This window comes from Erpetoichthys calabaricus, chromosome 17 (assembly GCF_900747795.2).
Source record: "Erpetoichthys calabaricus chromosome 17, fErpCal1.3, whole genome shotgun sequence".
NCBI lineage: Eukaryota > Metazoa > Chordata > Cladistia > Polypteriformes > Polypteridae > Erpetoichthys > Erpetoichthys calabaricus.
In genome coordinates, this window is record NC_041410.2 from 19,011,622 (window position 1) to 19,028,821 (window position 17,200).

Below are 17,200 nucleotides of genomic sequence, written 5' to 3' on the forward strand. Positions count from 1 at the left end.
TATTACCATAATTAAGCACTGATAGTAACCCTAAATGTTGACCCTTAACTTCGCTGCATAAATAAAGAAAGCAGTTATCTTCACAACTCTATTGTGCCTTAAGCGAGACGTGTCCAGGCTATGGGCTACAGCAACCTATTTCTATTTATAACCCTCAAAACGGAGTCGCCAATGTGACGATTACACGTGCAAACAAATCTGGATGGTGACCAGAGTGCATCGATCTTTAGGACTAACCCGGGAGCGGACGTATGTACCTCTTGCGCCTCTGCATACGATTCAAAGCAACACAAACGTACATTTGTGTTCATTACACATATTCTCTTGAGAAGTAGGTCTTGCGAAGCCTCCCACCCCAGACTGCCGAAAGCTCTGTTAGGCAGCTCGTATGCCTCTTGTTTCCCGATCTCTGGTTACGAAAGAGTTAAATAGCACCTCTTTTTTTTTTGGCTCCGCTCGGCGGAGGGATACTAAGCTGGACGTCAACGTGGTGCTGAGGCTTTCGAAGCAAAAATGTCTGCCTAAGGGAAACTCGCAAGTTGTATTCAAGGAATAATTTGCTCCAAATATTTGTATAAATAAGTCTATATAGAACGCTGTCCCCTGTTTGAGGCGCCGGCGAGACAGGAAGGAGGAGCACGAGGCGTCTGTTTCACACACCAGTTCGCCCTAGTTGGATGTTTAAACGGGAAAAAGGTAACCGAGAAATTGGAGTGAGTTTGAAGAAAGGGCTGTGGGACTGGCTCAAAGAAGTTGGGATACGAGAGACAATTTGGGAGCTGAGCTGCGGGACTTAGCCGCTTTTATTTTGGAAGGGGAGGGTATATTTGGAGACGGATTTACAGTTTGTAATGTGGAAGGTGCGAGACCTGTTTTTCTTTTTCTGTGTTCTTGTCTGTCATAAAACACAAATGAAACCTAATCTATAGCGCCCAAGCTGACGCGCGTGCCACCTATTCATATGAAGGGTCACCCCGCTGATTTTGAAACGCAAAATTTCCTCGCAAAAAGAAAGGGAGAGAGAAACTTTAAAGTTGCTACGTTTAAGCTCGCCACCCAAAAACATCGAAGGTTGACGATGGTGTCGCCACGGCAAGTCACATCCAAACGTTGGTTTCTTGCATGTGCATTAGTAGAACCCCCGAATTTCTCAGCCAGCTGCCCACCTTCCTTTCTAACTCCATAACTTATTGTTGTTTAATTGTACTTTTACAATAATTCGGGCATTGAAGATAGTATTTCTTGTCCCTTCAAACTGCTGTTTTTGTGTGGAGGGGGCAGATCTGGTAGGGTGCGCAACACGAAACTGGCTTTTCCTGCGGGCGACTTTTCAGATCTCATTGTTCAACTGTTGCCAAGTGCGTGCAAGTTTTGGTGTCCCGGTGAAGAATTGCGGGCGTCTGCAATTTATTCGGGGCGAGGGGCAGGTGGGCGAGGGGGTCAGTTGTTTAAATAATTTTTATATATCTTATTATCGGAAGCACGATCTTGTCATTTTTTGACTTTCTACCATTATTTGGCGTTCGTTTACCTTGTATTGTGTGTTTGGTTTAAATAGCAGCAAACGTGCGACGAAAAGAACACAAAGAACGAAGCCGTGGCTGCTTTCGTGCAGGGATCATTTCCCAATGTGATTGATGCCCTTGCGCGCCCTCGCCTGCCTGCCTGCGCGTACCCGTGCCCGTGCTTGCGCTCTTGCGTGTGCGAGATTCGGCCGGCAGCGTGGAAGCGTTCCTTTCCATTCGTGGTTTTTAAGCCCCGCCGCTGTCAGTCTGATTACAGCAAATGTTGCGACTGCGAGAAGACAAGCAATCCCCCCAAAACACACGTTTTCCCACACTTATTTTCTAGGTTTAGTTGCAGCAATTCAAGATGAACCCCCAGCAGCGGATTGCCGCTATTGGAACAGATAAGGAACTCAGCGACCTCCTGGATTTTAGTGCGGTAGGATTTATTTATTTATTTATTTATTAGATGACATATTTTGATTTTCTCTTGTTTTCTTTGCATCCATTCTGTATGCACACCGTTTGGTGCACCTCTCTGGATGGCTTGGTCATGCAGGTTGGGCTCATGAATCATTAGGAGAAGACACCTTAACTTTGATGTAATGTCTAGACCTGGACGATTAACACTCTGGGTCAGCTGGTTTAGACACGGAAAAGAAATATTAGTTTGGGCCCCTTGAGTTGAGGCTTTTGCATCACCCCTTCACATGTACATTTTTTTGCAAGTATTTTGATTCACAAATCCCAAGTGTCACTTTTAACTTTGATGTGCAGTTTGCTCCATAATGTTACAGCCATAGTTTACTACTTGGCAACTTTGTGTTGGGGTTTAAAGGGAAATGAAATGAGAGGTAAGCTGGTGACATGAGACAGGGGTACAAATTAAGGGCACGTTTGTGAGTGTATTGAGTTCTTTGTCTGACTTTTTACTTTGAAACGTTCACTTTGTATGCTTTATCCTGGCCCATGTGCTTCATGTTAAAGGACAAAAGTCTTCAGGCCACCATATCATAATATCCAGATTTGCATTGTACTTTGCATTAGTTTAAATGTGGACCCCTCTGCTTAATTGTTTTTTGTACATAGCTTTGAGTTAAAACTTCCACTTAAAAATTTGAAGAAAGAAAACTGAATAAGTTTTGAGACTAAAAAATTTCCACCATCTTCTACGTAAAATATTTTTGCGCATTTGTGTTTTTAAACTTAAGCATATTTAGTCAAAAGTACAACATAGTTTTGAGTGAGCATGTTACAAGGAGCTTTTACAATCAAACATTTTAATTTTTATTTATTTATTTTTTTGCAGTTTTATCGTTTATCTTAAAGTGGGCTTACTTTTTATAGTTTAAACAGTTGGTTTTTTGGAGTTTGATTGTGAAAAAACCTTTATCTTTGTTCACTTTGGATTGGCTGATATTCTGTACTTATCAAATATGTTTCTCAGAGATGTGGTTTTTCCTTTAAAATATAATATTCATAATTTGCATTTTGTATATACTTGTGTCACATACACGTATATATGTTTTTGCCCACACAGATATTAATGTTTTTAGGCATGTGCATGCTTACACATCTATGTATACACACAGATATTTGTTTATAAATGCATTTTCAAGCTGATCTGTAAACGTTTTTGTATACACAGATAGGTACACACTTGTTAAATTATATATACATGTGCAGCTGTATATTTTTTTCATGAAACATACCCTTGTACATTCTAGTTTTTATATGTATTTGTATACACCACACAGTTGTAAATAGATATTCATGGAGTTTTAAGCATGTATTTATGCACAAATCTGTACATTTGCAGCACACACATTTTTGTACATTTGTGTGTTAATGTAATAGGTATAAATGCAGATACACATGATATATGACAAATAATGTTAATTATTTTATCTTATGCCGAGTTAGTACAATAATTCCTTTAAACATCTAAGTACATTAGCATATACTTTATTATATTACTGAACGTGATAATGCAAGCATTTTGGTAAGAATGCACTGTTGCAATGTCAGGTGCACATAATTGTGGGGAAGCAAGCGTTTTTTAAGTGTAAATATTGTATTAAATCATTTTATTCGTCACTTAGTTATACACGGTGTATATACTGTAGTGAAGTGCTGAGTTGCTAAACTCCAAGACTGTGCATGTGTGTGTATACATACTAAATCAAATAGCTCTTATAAAAGTATCGGATCAGTGACATTTAGTATCAAATACTCCGTATAGACAAGCAGTATGTTTAAGCATTCAAGTAAAATGAATGCACCAGCTTAATATCAAAAGTTTCATACAGTTTATTTTTAATGTAAGTGAAACATTCTCTTTTTTAATTGTTTCATTTGGACATCTGTTTTGCTTCTTTGTTTTTCACACAACTATTTTTTGATATGTAATGTAGTTGATAATAACCTGTCTGTTTACATTCCAAGAATACTACACATTTTTAGACTTTTCTGTTTCATTTTTACTGTGTATCTAGAAATATACATATTTTAATATTAAATGAATATTGTATGCATTGCACTAAATATTTTTCAGTGTTCTGCTAACATTGTTACTAAATGTGCATTTATTATATTTTCAAGTGTACATCATTAAAGTGTGTGCTTATCTGTGATTTTATTTTTTTTGTTTTCTTAACATTGAAATGGAATACCTTAAATGTGTTTTTTTTGTTTTTTTTAATTTTTGCTTGTATATTTTTAATCAAAAAATGTAGAAAGTTTGCTCTGCTGTACGCCTGAGTCCATGCTTGCATTCCTCATTGCACTAATCCTACTTGCGTTCCTTCTTTTTAGATGTTTTCTCCACCGGTAAACAGTGGAAAAAACAGACCAACCACTTTGGGCAGCAGTCAGTTCAGTACATCAGGTAGGCCGTGGAATTCATTTCTTTGTAAGAACCTTCTGCGGGGATTCACCCCAGTGTGTTTATCTGACCCTGGCAGTACCCCGATACGCAAATTACCTCTGTGTTTTGATATTTTTGCCGTATTCTGTCTTTTTTTTGACTCATTGGCTGCTGAATGTGATTCCATGATGCAGCACTTTTAATGTGACTGAAACAAGCTGGACTTTGTGAAATTATTCGTGTGCAGTTTGATTGTAATTAGGCGACAGTTGCTGGTGGAATTACCTTCACTTAGCAGCTTGTCTGTTATGCCATTTAAAACTGAACTATGTTTGTGAGTGCAGCACGCGTTTGTTGGACAGTGGGGCTTTTGTATCTGAAGTGTATGGAGAGTTGGGAAAGAAGCTCCACGTTCTTCATTACGCACTTTGCATTGGCACTGAACGCAACACTGCACTGAAAATGTGTCTAGGACACTGGCGTATTTATTCTTTTCTACCATTTCTAACAAAGAGGTTCATAATTTTGATATGGTAAAGAGTAAGCTGAATAAGCGGTCAGTGCTTAGTTTATTCTTAAACCGTTAATTTTTTTGTCTGTATGTATATACATGTATACACTGTGTGTTTGTAGAAATGTATGTATAATTGTGTATTTGCTGTACATTTTTAAAATGAAATAATTGTAAGCCCATTTTAAATTGTTGTAGCCAATTCTTCCTTATCCTGTGCTTGTAGGAAGGAATTAGCTGCAATTCTTGATTTTTCTTGAAATTGAAATAGGGCATGTTTTTAGTTTTTTAGCTTGCGCTCCTAAGACCATTGTGTTATTTGCTCACACTGCAGGGAAGGTCATTTTTTTTTTTGCACATGTAAAGAGAGCTTTTAAATGGGCTGGCTGAAAGAAGTGATTGCAAATTCGGTGCTGATAAAGCGTGGTGTATGTGCGTGTGTTTCTGCGTGCAAGTGAGAGCTTGTGCGTGTTTTGTTTCCTCCGCTGTTTTCATGTGGAGCCGATCGCCGTCTCTTTCTTATTTTCTGTAATGTGAATAAGGACGACTTCCTTTCCATTTGCAAGTGTGTTTTTTCATGCATGCGCTTCCCTGGAGTTCTCCTGGCTGTTTTGTGGATTGTAATTTCCTGTTGCATCAACCCCTAAAGGCCAGAACTTGATTGTGGTAAATAGATTTACAAGTCCAGAGCAATGTGTGACTTTACACTTGAAGTTGTTGTTTATTTTTCTACAACTGTTTCTCTTGTTACTTTTCCCTGTGTCTTATCTGTGTAATCAAGAAGAAAAAAATCCACATTAAAGTATAATATTCAAGAAGTTTTTTTTTTTTTTTTTTTTTTAAATTGTAGACTTAATGGAGAAGCGATCATATTTATTTTTAAGCAGGAATTTCGTTTGTGTGTTATCACATGTATGTGTGTGTTTTTTTTTTCTTTCATAATGCCTCACTTGCTGTCAGATTTGAATCAAGTCAACTTCATTAGATGATGCTGTGGCACAGTCAAACAGCTGGGCCTTCTGTCTTTTGAATTTGTGCCTTGTGTGCAGCAACAGACAAGTTTATAAATACTTGAACAAGGGAAAAAAAGACATGTTTCTGGTTGTTCAGTGAACACCAATATGGCAGGAGACCGTGACTTTTGTGAACAGTGCTTTGCTTCACACACAAATGTTCAGATTTTAAATTCCTGTCCTCCTACCTAATAATACTTTAAATTTTGCATTGCTGGAGTTTGGATGACATAAGAAGGAGGCTGAGAAGAGCATGTGGCAGATCTCTTTTGGGGATACTTGATTAACTTTGATTTCCTGTTTGCATCAAGCTGAAGTTTGCTGGATGTTGATCCAGGGAAGGAAAATGTTTGACAGGAAATGGTCGTCACGTTAGAAGTTTGGCAGAGCAGCTCTTGGCTTCATGCTCTCGTGGTATACTGCGTATACTGCTTACACCTCAAAAGGGCTTGAATGTAAAGTGCAGAATTAAGAAGCAAGCAGATTTGTAAGCATTAGGCATTCTATTTTGATAGAGGTAGGCCTTTATCATCCCAGTAAAGTGTGTGTATGCATGTACTGTATGTGTGTATATATACTGTGTGTGTGTATATGTGTATGTGTATATATATTTGTATGTGTGTGTGTGTATATATATATATATATATATATATATATATATATATATATATATATATATATATATATATATATATATATTATATATATATAATATAGTGACAGATAGGGGGCGCTATCGCTCCCTTGAACCCTTGGATCAAACACCAGATAAAATCCAAATATTGAATTATTATTATAAATAAGTGCACAAAGCACCACCACTCCACAATACTCCAATAAATCAATACAAATAAACAATCCTCCACTCTCCCCGATGCATTGCCACCCTTCCACCCAGCTCAGCTCGTTTGTCCTTTATAGTCCTTGACCCAGAAGTGCTTCTAAGCCCTCAGTCCATGTGATTACCCAGCATTTCCGGGTCAAACGAAAACCCCTTTTCTTCATCAGCCCGGAAGCACTTTATTTCTTCCAACCATGTGACTGGGATTTACTTCCGGGCTGTATGGAAAATAAACGACTCTATGTCTCCCTGCAGTGTCCCTTGGCGGCTCTGACGTTATCCAGCAGGGCTGTGTATTAAAACTCCATAGTCCATGATGCCCTGCTGGAATTCGGGGCATCTCTACGTTGCAAGGAGGGCTCCATCTAGCGGCCTGGGGGTATTGGCCAGGATGAATGGCTGGCCATATCTCACAATATATATATAATATAATATAGAGAAAAGCCAAGCAAAATGACACCTTTTATTGGCTAACTAAAAAGATTACAATATGCAAGCTTTCGAGGCAACTCAGGCCCCTTCTTCAGGCATCCATCCATCATCCAACCTGCTATATCCTAGCTACAGGGTCACGGGGGGTCTGCTGGAGCCAATCCCAGCCAACACAGGGTGCAAGGCAGGAAACAAACCCTGGGCAGGGCGCACACATTCGGGACAATTTAGAATCGCCATTGCACCTAACCTGTATGTCTTTGGACTGTGGGAGGAAACAGGAGTACCCGGAGGAAACCCACGCAAGGAGGACCCGGTAAGCGAACCTGGGTCTCATATTTGTGAGGCAGCAATGCTACCCACTGCGCCACCGTGCCGCCCACTATATATAATATATATATATATGTTTTATCATAACATTAACCAATTTGCAAAATACCAAAGCATAAGGTACCTTGTGTGTTTAGAAGCATATATTTGAGCATATATATGTGTGTACACATAAATATTGTTGCTTATATAGTATATATATATTTTTTTATACTGTGTTTGTAATACACTGTGTACAAATAAAGAAAAAGCAAGAAAGGTGTGACTGCATTATACAGTATGTATTTAACATTATGTTTAACTATGTGTATGTAGTACATATATAATTGTGTCAGCATAACTTAATGTAGACATTTTTGCTCCCAGTAGTTCAGTTCAGTATTTATCTATCTTTTATAAACTACTCCATGAATTTGTCACAGGTCTTAAATAGTTTAGTTGAAAATAATTTTTAAATTTGCATTGAAGATAGACAAAATTAAGATTGTTATAAATTAATTGTTGCAGTTTTGTATATTTCTCTTAAAACATTCATATTTACATTTTATTTATTCAGTTTTTGGAGTGTGGAATATTGTGAAATGTATGAAGGCAGCCAGCCATCACTTTACTGGCCCCACTTTTTCCGTTTTAGGGTTGCAAGTGCTGAGCTTGTGACAGAGTGTAAGGCAGGAACTGGCCCTTGGTGGGACACACTTAAGCCCCCATATCCACATTCATTAATAACGGGTGATTTTAGAGGTCCCAATTATGGTTCCGGGGGGTTGTTTTTATGCTCATCAGTGTGGAGAGCACATAAGTACCTTTTTTAGTTTGTGTTTGTGTAAGCTTTTAATTGCTTCTCTATTTGTCAGTTTTTCTTTTTAGTGAACCATGCATATTTCCTGGGTGTTATGCATTTTATTTTTGCATCTTTGTTCATGCTTTATTTCTCTTACACTCTTATTGTTCTTTTTTTTTTTTTTTTTTTCTTACCAGTATTTTCGTTGTTTTCAGTCCGTTTTTGTATGGTGCCTTTCATACAAAAATCATATTAAAATTCTTAAAAAAAAATGAAGTTTCTATATAAAATTATAAAGTTCAGGAAGATAGTAGGTCTTAAAGTTAAAAATGCACTAAATATTTGAACACTGCTGTCTGTCATGATTCACTGTGCTGGTTAAATCTCTTCTGTCACCATGATGTTTTATGTTTAATTTATAATGCTTACAGTTTTTCTGATATTTAAGGAAAAAAAAGGTAAGTCATTTAGGGAAATGTAACTCATCAGTACTTTCTGTTTCTTGAGAATTCTTTCCCCCACTCGGATTCCATGCAATCAAGCAGTCGAACACTCCTCATCTAATTCTTTCTTCTTTGAGTGTTTGCATTAAATCTAAAAGGAGGAAAAAGTCAGCGTTTCGGGGCAGAGGGGAGTTTCCTCACATTTGTTTTTCTTAGTTCTGCATAAAACAGTAAACTGAACAAAATTTGCTTGTCAGCTGTGCTTGTAAGCTGGGTTTTCTGCTTTTGAGGCACTATATTTATGAAGACTCCACGTTTTTATTTGTTGACTCATAACTGGTGCATGATAACCGCCAGATGTTGAACTGTCAAAGAAGAATCCGTTTAGAGTCGCATTAGTGCTCACAATTGACATGTTCCAGACTAATCTGAAGCCAACCAAAATTCACATAACTTGCTTGCTTTCCTCATAAACACGAAGTTAGAACACACAGTTTTAAGATGGTAGTAAACTGTAGTTCGTATAATCTCAGGATGTTTTTTTTTGGGAAAGCAAAGGTTGGACACGCACACAACATAATAAGAGAGCTGATCCTTACTGTTTAAGCTGGGCTGCCAGATTGGGATGTTGTGCTCCTTGAACTGTGTACTTCTGCAATGCCTTACGTCTTAACGCGCAAATGCGCTTTGCCTTCATGTGCTAGTCATGTTTCACATATATCACTTTCTTTCATTAATGGGTCGTTTTGAAGAATACACATTTGAAAGTAAGGGAATATATTTCTTTGAGAGCCACAAATATTGTTCTTAAGTTGCTCGCCTGAAGCAAGATGATGAGTAAGGTGATACTGTACTTAACAGCGTGCCAGCAGTGAAGAGTTTGTCCTGATGAGTAATTCAGATATGTCTGAAAAATAAAAGGTGCTCTTCCTTCTCTTATTTATTTATTTATTTTTTTTTTAAGAAAAGAACCAGGAGTATTTTTACAATAACATTTTTTGTTGTGTGTGAATGTGTGTTTTTGTATACTTATATAAAAAATATTAAAATATGTCCGTTCATTAAATGGATAGTTAAATGTTTCTGTATTTAGAATTTCTGTGCATGATTTGAACATATGTTTTGTTCATGAATAAAATATGTATATTGCCCTTTTGACCTCATCAGTGTATCCTGTGTTCAGTATTGTAGTTTTTATTTTTTTGCATGCCCAAACTGGCGACTCTCCAAGGGTGACCTGTGAGATGACTCTTGTTTATTGTCACTGTTGCCACCCCCATGTCGGTCTCGGGTTGTCATTGACTTGTGCGTAATCTTCATTGATCATGGTGCAGATTGTTGGGCTACAGGGAGGAGTTCTGTTTATTTTCACTTTGTGCAGTTGAAAAAAATCATTTAATGGAGTAGCTGTTGGCATAGTTGAAAAGGTTTAATGTGTGAATGAATGTCATATCTTGCTTCCATATTACTATTTTTATTAATCTGCGCAGGGTTAGTTTTTTTGGATTGTGCCCTGTGTTAAATAAAAGGCCCCATTCAAAGTGTATGAGCATTTTGTACAAATTTTAAATCGGAGGTGTGTTTTCTCCGATGTACTGTAGTTTGTGTTGTGTATTTCATACGTAAAATATTTGTGTGTTTTTTAGATGGTCAAACCCCAATAATCAAGTTTAAAGGCTTCATAGGGGCCAGGTCTGTCTCAGCCTACATCTAAAATAAAATTCTCAAGCCTATTTAACAAAAAATATCTACTTATTAACTAATGTATTTTCCAAATAACTACAGTGCGCACAAGAGTTATTGAATCTTCCTTTAAACATTTATTTATTTTGACCCCTATTTCTGTTAAGACTTTTTAAAAATATAATGTAATCTTTTTTTCCCCCGCCAACCAAAAATATGTTTTTATATGTTACCTACTCATTATAATTTGTAGTGGTGACCAAGATTTTTCTGTTTTATGTTTTTGTGGAGAAAGGCCATCATGATGTTTCTCGTAGAACAAGACACTATGGTGGCCAATGCTGAACAACATCAAACGATGAGGAAAACTGTCCATTTAAAAAATAGAAAAAAAAAACCTTGCTTTTGTCACATAATCCACATGCATGTTATTCAGTCATTATTTTCAAAATGTGTAAAATCCATGCTTTTTTTGCTAAAATATTGTTAGTTAATTTTGGATTAAATAGAGCAAATAATGATCAGTAACTTTTAAAGCCTCATTGAAGACACACCTCTCCCCCTCATTCATTGGTCAAGAATCTTGCCTTCAATTCAGATGCACTGCATTTTGGAGTTGTTTCTTTTATAGTGAGTTTTCTGGAAGTAATTATTAATAGTATTTTAGCAGAAAATGTATGCATTTTACACATTTTGAGCATTTGGATGGATCACAGATGTGGATTGTGCAGCACAAGTTCTGCAAGAATTTTTTTCTTTCCATGGACGTTTCACACATCTTTGGCCGTTGGACAGAGTAGGGTCCCATTCTGTGAAATGTTAGGATTTTTCTCCACAAAATCATCAGATGAAAAATTTTTGCCTGGCACTACTACAAACGTCATGGGGCAATTAACATATTAAACATTTTTTGTTAGGTTGGAGTAATCCTTTAATTCATAAACCATATAACAGAAGAGATTGGTAATGTGTTGAGTTTCGATTAGCACATGCAAGCAAGAATTTCACTGTACTCCATACATGTGACAATAATGATCTATAAATATATTCTCTCTTAAGTTTGTGAGTTAAGGTGTCTTTTTTTTTTTTTCCCCTGCCAACACCACATCCATTTCTAACGATAAGTTGGTTAGCATTCCTGTGGTCTCTAAACTGTCCTGGTATGACTGAGTGCAGGTGTGAGTGTGCCCTGTGATGGACTGGCACTTCCCTGTCACCTTGCATAGTCTGACTAGAAAAGCGGATTAAGTGAGAACAGAAAAGTGGATGGATTGACGAGTACTAAGAGCTGTTTTATTGTATTATTTAAAAGCAGTGTGCCTTGCTTCATTACAGTATTGTGAACATTTTATGAGAAAGACATGTAGGGAAAAATAAACTGTAATTGTGAAATGTACATTTATATATAATATATCTGCATCTATCCATCCATCCATCCTCTTCTGCTTATCCGAGGTCGGGTCGCGGGGGCAGCTAATTGAGCAGAGATACCCAGACTTCTCTCGCCCCGGCCACTTCTTCTAGCTCTTCCGGGAGAATCCCGAGGCGTTCCCAGGCCAGCCGGGAAACATAGTCCCTCCCAGCGTGTCCTGGGTCTTCCCCGGGGCCTCCTCCCAGTTGGACGCGCCCGGAACACCTCACCATGGAGGCATCCAGGAGGCATCCTGATCAGGATATATATGTGTGTGTGTGTGTGTGTGTATATGTATATATATATATATATATATATATATATATAATATAATGTTCACAGCATTCGTAGTCTGAATCACAATCTGATTGTATGGGTGGTTACCTACCAGGTAACTTTTAGTGTTGGCTTTAGAACACCTAAATATTTGCTGAAGTGATAAAACTATACATTATAAAAATGGTCGTACTTGTGTTTTTAAATTCTTTCAAATTGGTTGAACTGCTTGTGACATGCAAAAGACTCCTAGCCTTATTTCAGTCAGGTTAGCTTTGAAAGTTAGTTGGGATGCTCTGATCAATCAACCAATCAACAATGTCGTGATACTGGGTCAGCCAATTCCAATACCGATTATGATTTCCTACCAGCGTAAAGAATTTTTACACTAAGTTACGGAATAACCACACGTGGAGAAGCCTTTTGTTCTATATTTAAAGGTGTTAACTTTGGTATTTTTATAATTAAACTATAGACCATAGGTGTTAACTGTTCATCTTGCATTACCAAAATTAAATTCTGTAGGCGTATTTTTCAGTGAGCATAAAAATAGTGAAATAAGTAAAATTCCCATAGAGTATATACTTTTTAACCAATAAAAAATGTAGAGAAAATTTTTATAGCACATATATATTTTAACCCTTTAACCGCCAACTCCCTAAATATTCCCCACGCCTGGCGAAATCTGAACAATTTTCGTTTTTTTTACTTTTTGACATTTTTTTTACATTTTTTACATTTATTCAAGCAGTATTGACCACTAAATGTTGTGCAAGTTCTAGAAATGGGCAAACACATAATAAAACACAAAATATACCTTTTCTCAGGCTTCTGGATTTATTGTCTACTACAAAACGGAACAGTCAAAAGTAATTCAAAAGTCAAAAGTAGTTCAGTCAATCATAGTTTCATTCCCAGTATTTGAGTTTGCTGTGCCACAGGCCAAAGCAGGGAACTGCACAAAGTCCTGGATTGCTGGGACACTTTGAGCAGAAGGTCTTGACGTCTCTACGCTGACCCTTCTTTGAACAGACACGACAGCATGCCTGTGGCTTGGTCCAAGTTGGTGTTGGTTCGAGTTTGTCCGGAAAGTGACGTTCTGTGAGCCTCACCACTGCCTCTACTCTATCTGCATGTTGTTCCTCACCAGAGAAAATGAAGGCTGCAATGACGTCATGTTCAAACTGCAGAAATGTTTTTGTGCCTCCATTTTTCTGGTACAAAATGTGAGCATTCAGCATTGCCATTTGGAGCAGATGAACTGATAACTTTTTATACCACTTCATAGTTTTTCTTGCAGCCGAATAGGGTTCCAATATTTGGTCGTGCTTGTCAACAGCACCCATGTTGCTGTTATATTCAATGATGCATTGAGGCTTGTAACGGACATCAGTAGGTGATGGGCGTCCTCTTCTCTGGGGAGCCTCCTACACAGACTCTTTGTGCTGAGTTGTTAGCATGTGAACATCTTTTTTGTCTCAAAATTTCAGGCACAGCAATGGGCCACTGTGGTATGCAATGTGCTGACCCGGTGCTGGCCCTGAATTGCGAACTTCTGGAGGGACCCTTTTAGAACGAATTGTGCCACATGCTGTAGTTTTACGGTGATGAAGGTAATGGAACAGCCTACAACTGGAGTACCAGTTATCCATCCAAATGGTGTACCCATTGTCCAATAGTGTTAGGGCAAGGTACACAACAATTTTTTCTGAAAGTCCAAAGTCCTTACATTCATCTGGCAACACTGCTGAAATACTACTAATAGGATCCTCTTTGCCAGTGTATACACGAAATCTATAAATGTAACCTGAATTCTCAGCTAAGCAAAACATCTTGATACCAAACCGTGCCCTTTTCAATGGTAGATACTGTCGAAACTGTAAGCGGCCCTTCCACAACAATAAACTTTCATCAACTACAACTGACGGTCCTGGCATGTAGGGCAACTGAAATGCTTCAAATAAATGATCAATCAAAAGACATAGCTTGAACAAGCAGTCGCGGTTTGGATCTTTCTTATCTGGCTCATTTCTGTTGTCATTCAAATGAAAGAATTTCAGCAGCAGAGAGAATCGGTTACGTGTCATGATAGCTGCAAAAATATGTGTTGCGTACATAGGATCTGTAGACCAGTACATCTCAATATCTGGTTTTCTGATTATTCCCATCAACATCAAAATCCCAATGAATTTTTTCATTTCGTTTTCATCAGTGTCAACCCAAGCACGAACACGGGAATGTGGAGATTTATACAGATTTGTCTGATGAACAAAATGTCTGATCAAATCAGGTGACACAAACAGCTCATAAAACTGCTCAGCAGTGTAATTGTTTACATCAACAGTAAAGCCACACGTTGCCTCAAACGGATACAGAAAAGGTAGTTCACCTCGGGCAGCAGTCCAGTTGAGTTGCTGGGGATACACCCACTCATCTCCATCATCCGATGCGTCTTCATTCACAGTATCATGCAGCGCACGTTGCTGCTCATCATTGTCGCTAAAATCTTCTTCAGAACTGCTACAATCATGATCAGAATTGTCCAAAATCGCCTGCAAAGCCTCACTTGAAGTCAGTTTATGTTTCGCCATATTCACAGCTGTCACATGCGAATCACGTCACATGACCGGCCAAAACAACCACAGACTTGTTGAAATACAATGTAGTAATAATACCCACGCCAAACCGTCAGTTTTACTACTTGCCAGGCATTCATATAACCACAGGCAAATGTGCCGGAAAATTCCGGCAGTATGGCGTTAGCAATAAAACAACGATGCCGGATATATCCGGCAGAGGGCGGTTAAGGGGTTAAAGAAATTGCATCATAATTACAAGCTGTATTGTTGAATTTCTTCTGTTATGTACTTATCTAAAAGAAAGCTTAATTAAAAAAGTAGTTTATCATTTGTCAAACAACAAATATGTATACAGTAATCCCTCCTCCATCGCGGGGGTTGCGTTCTAGAGCCACCCGCAAAATAAGAAAATCCGCGAAGTAGAAACCATATGTTTATATGGTTATTTTTATATTGTCATGCTTGGGTCACAGATTTGTGCAGAAACACAGGCGGTTGTAGAGAGACAGGAACGTTATTCAAACACTGCAAACAAACATTTGTCTCTTTTTCAAAAGTTTAAACTGTGCTCCATGACAAGACAGAGATGACAGTTCCGTCTCACAATTAAAAAAATGCAAACTATATCTTCCTCTTCAAAGGAGTGCGCATCAGGAGCACAGATTGTCAGAAACAGAGAGGAAAGCAAACAAATCAATAGGGCTGTTTGGCTTTTAAGTATGCGAAGCACCACCGGTACAAAGCTGTTGAAGACGGCAGCTCACACCCCCTCCGTCAGGAGCAGGGAGAGAGAGAGAGAGAGAGAGAAAAACAAAGTCAAAAATCAATACGTGCCCTTTGAGCTTTTAAGTATGCGAAGCACCGTGCAGCATGTCGCTTCACGAAGCAGCTGCACACAGAAGGTAGCAACGTGAAGATAATCTTTCAGCATTTTTAGACGAGCGTCCGTATCGTCTAGGTATGCGAACAGTCCCCCTGCTCACACCCCCTACGTCAGGATCAGAGAAAGTCCGCGCAAGAGAGACAGAGAAAAGTAAGTTGGGTAGCTTCTCAGCCATCTGCCAATAGCGTCCCTTGTATGAAATCAACTGGGCAAACCAACTGAGGAAGCATGTACCAGAAATTAAAAGACCCATTGTCCTCAGAAATCCGCGAACCAGCAAAAAATCTGCGATATATATTTAAATATGCTTACATATAAAATCCGCGATAGAGTGAAGCCGCGAAAGGCGATGCGCGATATAGCGAGGGATCACTGTATTCTCACACATTAATTCAGTTGATATTGGCAGTTAAACACTGCTTAAATATAAATATACATGTACTTAGTTTTTTAATTTTCTTTTTAATAAGCTCTACAGCTTTTTTTAGCACTTAAAATCTACATTTACTTTATTTATTTATACAGTTTTTTTTTCTCTCCAGTGTACCACCTAAAGCAGTCCTAATATTTGAGGGCATCTATAAATATGGGTTACAATTTTAATTATGCTGTACATGTTTCTTATGATAAACTTACACTTTGACACACACATAAATAATAAACACAGTTCAAACCTTTAAAAAACCCACAAATCTATCGGAAGTTCATAAGGTATTTGTGAGTAAGATACAAAGTGAACACGCTTAACAGGTTTACAAGTAAAATAGACAAATTTTATTGTTAATTTTAAAAGCTTGTTTACTATGCAGCAATTTCAAATTCTTTTTCCCTTTTTCTAATTAAAAATTTAAGGTGCTGTACTTAACACAAGCTTGCTCACCGTTCAAACTCAGCCAAGCGGCGTTTGTTTTAAAGGACAAAATTTAAAGAGTCTGAATTCAATAAAGTAGCCTTTCTTTCCGTTTGTGTGATTGTACAGAGCATCTCCTCTGATTCCTTTTTCTCAGTTTATTATTCAACTTTCCTTGTTGTAAAGGCTAATATTGAGATCGTGTTTTTTTTTTTTTTCTCTCTCTCTGGTAAAGTCTGCCTTACAGCAAAGAAAGATGTGCGCTCACTCAACTACTGTAATACCTCACCTAAAGGAGCACTGCAGCCAAATTACCATGAAGCTTAGAAAAGCAGGTGATGGGAAAAAAAAAAATATGATCGGTCAATTTACCTTAACTGATAATCATTTTTTGTGAAAATCTGCCAATTTAGATTGGTGGCAGACCATTCAGAGCATCTCTAAAAGGGGGACTTTGATTTGCTGATCATTGCCAGTGTGAGCAAATCAAATACCAAAAACTTTGGGGATGGGGTTATAGCCGGAAGTAATTCCTGCCTCATATTTGACTGGGGATACTCTTACATTTTGACTAGAATGAAAGTCAGGTTTTAGTTACAGTCCATGTCTAAAGTTGTATGTTATGTTGAGTTTGTGATAAAAGTATTGTGAGGATGTTTCCACCATTGGCTTTCTTCAAAATATTTACATTTTCTGAATGTTGATAGGACTGTTTCCTCTCCCCATATAATGTACAGTACTTGTTGTCATTTGTGATGAGAGAATCAATGTGAATAACATTACAATCTCAGATTTG

The 17,200-nt window shown here is 37.8% G+C and overlaps 1 protein-coding gene across 6 annotated transcripts in view; it reads left to right on the top strand.

Annotated features, from left to right (window-relative positions):
- Positions 1-491: 491 nt before the first annotated feature.
- Positions 492-17,200, top strand: part of tcf12 (transcription factor 12) — a 292,398-nt gene continuing 275,689 nt past the window's right edge. For 2 of the 6 annotated variants that reach the window (XM_051920482.1, XM_051920485.1), the window contains exons 1-3: positions 493-696; positions 1,852-1,944; positions 4,320-4,392. In XM_051920482.1, the coding sequence (XP_051776442.1) occupies positions 1,873-1,944; positions 4,320-4,392 (145 nt within the window). In that variant the 5' untranslated portion in view covers positions 493-696; positions 1,852-1,872. Of the gene's footprint in view, positions 697-844; positions 861-1,851; positions 1,945-4,319; positions 4,393-17,200 lie in introns of those variants that run through there. The other 4 variants (XM_028823605.2, XM_051920483.1, XM_051920486.1 and 1 more) reach the window with 4 other exon arrangements.